Raw genomic sequence first — 7,500 nt, forward strand, 5'->3', positions numbered from 1 at the left:
AAGCTTAATCCTCACTAGAATGGAATTCTCTGGCGTTGGCTTAGACAAAACCTTTAAGAGGATGCTACCGTTATAAAGGGCCTCTTGCATTACAAAATTCAAATTTGAAAATCGATTCCGTTGGCAAAGTTTGAAAGTAACGGGGACGAAGTATCGCCGTTAATCTAGTTTCTAAACGTTTGTGGGTAACACTACCTTTCTCCTAAGAAGGTTTAGAACGATGTTAGTGTTCCTTTCCTCATGATATTTTTCTAAGACACATTTTCTTGGGAGTTTATTTTCCAAACACTTGGAAGTCAAATGTTGCTATAGTTAAAACAAGCATTACCTTTTTACATCACCTCCTTCTACTCCTCTTCCTCCTCCTCCTCCTCCTCCTCCTCCTTCCGCTCCTCCTCTTCCCCCTCCTCCTCTTCCTGTTCTGTTTTTCTTTTACTTTCTTTCACCCCTTCTCTTTCTTCATTACCTACTTTTTGTCGAAAATTTAGGAATCGAACACAAACAGTATTTGCTACAGGTAAAAGGTATTTTCCAATATAAGCAAAGTTCACCAAAATCCAAATCCATACCAGAAACGAGAGTTGCCTGTCACGAAACACGGTTTAATCACATACTCGAAAACACATTTGTTCTTCCCCCCACCCCCACACATAAACATTTTAACGTAATCCCTCTTTATCCGGACAACTTTGAGCTGGCTATACCCTCCCACCTCCAACCTCCATGGCGTTAAGGACCTCATCCACTGCCGTCAGACGATTTTACTCGGCTCTGTGTGACCCCTCCTCACCCCCCCCCATCTTCGGTGTCAAAGAGGTTTTATGTATTTATTCATTTATATATAAATATATATATATATATATATATATATATATATATATATATATATGTATATCCTGGTACATTGTGACAAGTTGATGAAGGTGGAAAAAGAAGTCACGAGTCTAGTTCCGAGTTTCTGAGTTTATTCCTGACCGGTTTCGCTCTACGCTGAAGAAGCATAGAGCGAAACCGGTAAGGAATAAACTTAGAAATTCGGAACAAAACCCGTGACTTGTTTTTCCACCTGCATCATATATAGATATAAATATATATCATATATATATATATATATATATATATATATAATATATTATATATATAGGCCTATACATATATATATATATACATACATTATATATATATATATATATATCATAATATATATATATATACATATATATATGTATATAATACATAATATATATATGTGCGTGTGTGTGTGATGTGCGTGTGTGTGTGGTGTGTGTGTGTGTGTGTGTGTGTGTGTGTGTGTGTGTGTGTGTGTGTGTGTGTGTGTGTGTGTGTGTGTGTGTGTGTGTGTGTGTGTGTGTGCGCGCGCGCGCTTGTTTATCTATTTCATTTTTTATTTTTATACACACACACATATATATATATATATATATATTAGGTTAGACTCTAACCGTTAGAGGTTTGCGCGGTTATCATCCACCCGGACCTCAACTTTGCGAGGGCCCGGAGAGCTGAAAGTGTAGCCACTTTGAAAATTAAAAGTGTATAATTTTACAGGAATATGCTTTTTGTGTTTAACAGTCAATAATAACTCAATGAATTACCTAAAAAATCTTACGTTTTCTATTTATTGCAGTTTGAAATTACTGGTGCTCTTCCCAAAACGTCGTCTGTTTCAGCCATTCTTATAAAACCTACCCGTGGCGCCATCTGCTTCGCAGTGACGTCAGAGATTATGTTCATTATTTATGCATCGTCACTGTGTTTGACCAACAGTGATTATGCCATGTGCCGCAGGCTATTCAATATCAAGTTTAGAACTATGAAAATAAAGAAAGAACTACTGAGTAAAATACATTATTGGAAAAGAAATAATAGGAGAAAAGTGGCGGAGAACAATATATTAATAACATATAGACCTCAGAGAGAAAGGCAGGAGATGAAAGCTTATGATGACCGCCCAGCAACCATGACATAATTCACGTACAGAACATTCACGGTTAGGTTATCTGTCTATTTGTTTGTTTACGAACTCCTAGGGTTTTGGAGATAGACCCCCATAACCATATATATTCTGATGCCCTATCACTCCAGGTACTTGGATAACTATATTTCATTTCCAAAAAATTATTTTGGTTAGGGTTAAGGGTTAAAGTTAGGTGGGGTATGGTTAGGTTAGGGATTATTCACGAATTCCTCCTAGGTTTTTTGCAGATAGACCCCTATAACCATATATATTCTGAAACCTTATAACCCAAGATACTTGGATAACTATTTTTCATTTGCCTGTCTGTTTGTTTGTTTGTTTGTTTGTTCATGAACTCCTCCTAGGGTTTTGGAGATAGACCCCCATAACCATATATATTCTGATACCCTATCACTCCACGTACTTGGATAACTATATTTCATTTCCAAAAAAAAATATTTTGGTTATGGTTAAGGGTTAAATTTAGGTGGGGTATGGTTAGGTATGATTTATTCACAAGTTAGGTGGGGTATTCACAAGTTAGGTGGGGTATGGTTAGGTATGGTTTATTCACAAACTCCTAGGTTTTTGCAGATAGACCCCTATAACCATATATATTCTAAAACCTTATAACCCAAGGTACTTGGATAACTATTTTTCATTTGTATTTACTATGATAAAGTAGTAGCCTCTGTCTGTCTGTCTGTTTGTTCACGAACTCCCCCTAAAACCATATATATTCAACATAACCCAGGCTACTTGGATAAGTATATTTTATTTCCAAAGGCCATCTCCCTCCTCAAATTGATTTTTTCCTAATTTCTTAACGTTTTATTTTTGTTACCTTTTCCGTTGAGTTACATTGATACGTGTAACTTTTCTCCACAAATTCTATCAAAATTAGAATGATCATCAATTGCCCTCAGCAACGCGCGGGTAATTTGGCTAGGCTTACAATAATACTAAATGGTATTTTTCAAGGCATTATGTAAAACAAATGATAGATATTGTTTTTGGAAAATTTTATTAAATCTATCAGATAGATAAACTTATAAGAATAAAAACAGGAGAAAGAATAATTGAACAACAAAGAAATTGCATAGAATAAGTAAAACAAAAAGGAAAATAAAAGAAAATAAGACAGATGATAGAGCTTGCGGTATAGGAATAAATGCAAAAAACACTTGTCATTTGCTGAAGCGGATTGGTGTGTTTTTAACGTTCCTTGTATTCACTTTCGTTTTTATAGTGTGTAAACAATCTAAAATAATCTAACTTGTAAAGAATAATTAATTTCATCTAGTAGTAACAAATTACCATAACTAACATTTTTTTCTGGCACACTTGGCCCAAGATTAAAGAATTATCTGTATTCCGTTGTAGAAATAATTGTTTAGCTTTTGTGGCATCCAGGAGGCGTAGTGTAAACGTGATGCTGTACAGTATTTTGTGTAGGACTTCACTGCAAAAATATTGTATGCGCCAATGCGTCACGTACACTACCCTTGCTTTTTTGAATGCCAAAAGACAGCATTACGGAACCAACATGCACAACGGCAAGCACCAATGACACATCAATATGAAAACTTCTTCAAAGAGATATTTCGGTTCAGATTGATGGCTCATAACTATGCCGTCTAACCACACATTTTGCCTTTTGTCAGAGATATTTAAACTACTCTCAAAAGACTATTGAAATTTCTCAGTATTGCTGAAGGAATAGTCTGTTTCGGTACAGGACGACATTGTTCATTGAAATGGATTGAGTTGGTATAAATCATGACATCATCAGAACTAACACCAAGAGATGGCACTGCATGCTATGTTTCAAAATGCAAATTAGCAGACGACAAATATTTTCGTCAAAAAATCCCTCAACAACTACTTTTGAGATAAGATATTTGGTTTAAACATGGTTCTTGTGAAAATAGATAACATTACGAAAAAAAAATGTACCTGGGTATGGTGGTTATCTTTTAATTATTCGTTTATCCATCCAGTTGGCTCTCTTTGCTCTCGAACTTCCGGAGAGGAACAATGGTGAGTGTCTCCACATTCGCACACTACGCCAAGAGATCGACATTACCCGGGACCCGACAACGCATGCGCTCGAGAAGGTGAGGTGGTTGTGTACTCTTCTCTTTCTGCTCCGATGGTTCTCATCCTTTTTCACTCCATTCTCTGATGGAACTGCCTAGTGTAGGCCATATGGTCTCTTATAGTCTTTCTATTTTTATGTTTTTATTAGACAGTGTTATGGATAGGGATGACAGGTGGCATGGGGCATGGAATTACCTAATGTAGACCCTATGGTCTCTTGCAGTCTCCTTCATTTTTATGTTAACTAATTAGCACGATTTTGCCCAACAGGAGAGGGATACCTTGCTCACAGGGAGGCGCTTTCTCACCACCTGCCTGAAGGAGACGAGGGACGAGATCGAACGCCTTCGGGAGGTGAAGAGGCTCCTGGAGCAGGACTGGTCCGAGAAGCAGGAAGCCTTCCAGCTGGACCATTTCGCTGCCAAACTCGACAACGCTTCGGTTATGGCGCAGTACAAGGTAACTAGCTTCAGGTAACTAACAAATAAGAAAGGAATTATTTGCAACTCGTCCCTTTCCCGACTTCGCCAGTGGTTCCCAAACAAGGGGGCGCCCCTCCCCCCTCCCCGTCCTTGAGAAGCGTGAGGAGGATACAAGGGGGGGGGCGTGAAGTCCTCTATTAAAAAATCATTCATTTAAGAATAATGAAGCAATTCCAAGTAGAAGTATCTGTCGTTACATACGCACAAAGTATAATTCTATCCAAGATCTAAGAATATAAGGTCTAACCACTTCCGACCGAATTTCGAGGGAGTTGGCGCAGCGGGCCCGTGAACGTCACCTGGCTGTTCAAAGTGGGGTTGGCGGGTCCTATAGCTGTCAGTTGAAGCTGGTGCGTCGTTTGGGAAAGACGTTGCCTTCGCTCGCACCGCTCCACGCAATTAGTTATATTCTGACAAATATTATATAAAATATATATATAAATATATATAGAATATTATAGTTCCTGTCTATATATATGAATATATAATATATATGATATATAATATGATATATAAAATATACATATATATATATATATATATATATATATATAATAAAATATTATAGTTCCTGTCTTCCTTGGCGTTTCACAGTTTTCTTCAGTACTTCACAAAGAGAAAATGGACCCAGCCTAATGACGTCAGAAGCTGCGCAGAAGAATTCAAACGGTCTGACCTGTATATTTAGACCTTGATTCTATCAATCACTCCAACCCGTTTTCTGGTTATAGATATAGAATATGTAAACAAAACAAAAAAATAATTTCATATATAAATATATATATATATATATATATATGTATATATATGTATATGTATACAAAAAAGGTGGTGTGGGACACCGTGCGGATTTGCTGGAAGCAAAGTGGGGGCTTCATAAGATAGTTTGGGAACCACTTTATGATTAACCTATCCTAACTAAAGCATCATTGACATGGGGCTAGTTAAGTAGCCACTAGTGCTTACTGCATGTTAACTTGTCCAGCAAGTCAGTGTTGACACTAGGGCAGTTTGGAGGCGAGTTCACTAACTTTCCGTTGAAAATATATTGGACAAGTAGAGGGGTAGTTTACTAGTCGCTTTTAGCATTAGTGGCGGCTACTAAACTAGCCCCTTGTCAACGAGGCTTTACGAAATATCAAAAATCATTGCGAAATGCACCCAAAGTGTCTAAATATCGCTGGGTAAATCCATGACGTCACCTAAAGTACTGTAGTGGAAGGGATCAATAATATCTGAAGTCGGTGTCGGGACCCACCGGGAATGAAATCTAATTTTACCAAACGAACCTGCCACGAAGAACGGACGATATACACATAAATTCTAGTATTCTTCTCACTATCGCCAGGTGATTTTATTAAGCCATGGAGGTCCTCTCTGCCCTAAAAAAGGATTATAGAACGAAGTTACTCTGTTACATGTTCGTTGTACCATGAGGAAGCGTAGTTTTCGGATAAATGTACGTTTTGACATTTGCCTTGACCAAGAAAAAATATCTACACTTAAGCTTTGTTGGCCCGGACTTAGTAGCCGCTAGTGCTGAAAGCGACTTGTAAACTAACCCTCTACTTGCCCAATAGCAACGAAAAGTTAGTTAACTTGCCTCCAAACTATCTTAGTGTCAACAGTGATTTTCCGGGTATGTTTTAGCCAGCAGTGGCGACTACTTAACTAGACTCGTGTCAACGAGGCTTTACTACCGGACTTGAACGTGTTAACCGTGATTGTTGGGGCCAACAGGCCTCCTTATATATAAATGGAATTGTTTGACGAAGAACCAACTCGAAAGGGTCAACTTGGATGATGGCCGCAGTATCACCCCACGGAACGATACGTCAGCTTCCTACGCTTCCTCAAACTGTTCGCCCGTAGTAGGGGCACACGAGACCCCCCACCCCCACCCCCCCGGGCGCAAGGCCCGGCAGTTTGCAATTACCTTCTGGCCTGACTGACAGGTGACAGTCACCCATCAGGCCTCGCAGACAGAATCCGACAACAATCAAACAATACGATCATGTCACGGACACATTATAGGACTGCTAAGATGACCCAACAAACATATCAGATTACTCGATTGGAATCTCCTATAGGTAAACTCAACTATATTGGCAAATATAACAAGTTGCTCCCCTTTCCTCCTCCTCCTCCTCCTCCTCCTCCTCCTCCTCCTCCTCCTCCTCCTCCTCCTCCTCCTCCTCCTTCTCCTCCTCCTCCTCCTCCTTCCTTCCTTCCTTCCCTCCCTCTTCCTCCTCCTCCTCCACCTTCATCTGATCTCCGCCAAGGTCCTGGCAGTAGCCCCTCGCCTCAGGAAGACCAGCATCATTAATCAACCTAAGCTGAACAGGACTCGCAGCACTAATTAGCCAACACACGTATTACGTCTCCTCCACCCCGTCTCCACTTCACCCCTTTCTCTCCTTCCCTCTCTTCTCGCTCCCTCTCTCTCTCTCTCTCTCTATATATATATATATATATTATATATATATATATATGTATATATATATATATACATATATATATATATATATATATATATATATATCCCTCTCTATCTATATATCTATCTATCTGTGTGTGTGTGTCTGTGTGTGTGTGTGTGTGTGTGTGTGTGTGTGTGTGTGTGTGTGTGTGTGTGTGTGTGTGTGTGTGTGTGTGTGTGTGTGTGTGTGTGTGTGTGTGTGTGTGTGTGTGTGTGTGTGTGTGTGTGTGTGTGTGTGTGTGTGTGTGTGTGTGTGTGTGTGTGTGTGTGTGTGTGTGCGTGCGTGCGTGTGTGTGTGTGCGTGGTGTGTGTGCGCGCGCGCGTGTGTGTGTGTGTGTGTGTGTGTGTGTGTGTGTGTGTGTGTGTGTGTGTGTGTGTGTGTGTGTGTGTGTGTGTGTGTGTGTGTGTGTGTGTGTGTGTGTGTGTGTGTCCCCTCTGATCCATTCTCCTCTTCTTCCATA

At 39.5% G+C, this 7,500-nt stretch overlaps 1 protein-coding gene across 1 annotated transcript in view; it reads left to right on the plus strand.

Moving 5' to 3' along the window:
- The window catches only part of LOC143041574 (tektin-4-like), a 61,468-nt gene that overhangs the window by 42,504 nt on the left and 11,464 nt on the right, over window positions 1–7,500 (plus strand). Inside the window, exons 7-8 of the mRNA XM_076213588.1 lie at window positions 3,979–4,095; window positions 4,349–4,537. Coding sequence (XP_076069703.1) covers window positions 3,979–4,095; window positions 4,349–4,537 — 306 coding nt within the window. The remainder of the gene's footprint in view (window positions 1–3,978; window positions 4,096–4,348; window positions 4,538–7,500) is intronic.

This window comes from Oratosquilla oratoria, chromosome 3 (genome assembly GCF_046742065.1).
Source record: "Oratosquilla oratoria isolate Oo_2021 chromosome 3, ASM4674206v1, whole genome shotgun sequence".
Classification (NCBI taxonomy): domain Eukaryota; kingdom Metazoa; phylum Arthropoda; class Malacostraca; order Stomatopoda; family Squillidae; genus Oratosquilla; species Oratosquilla oratoria.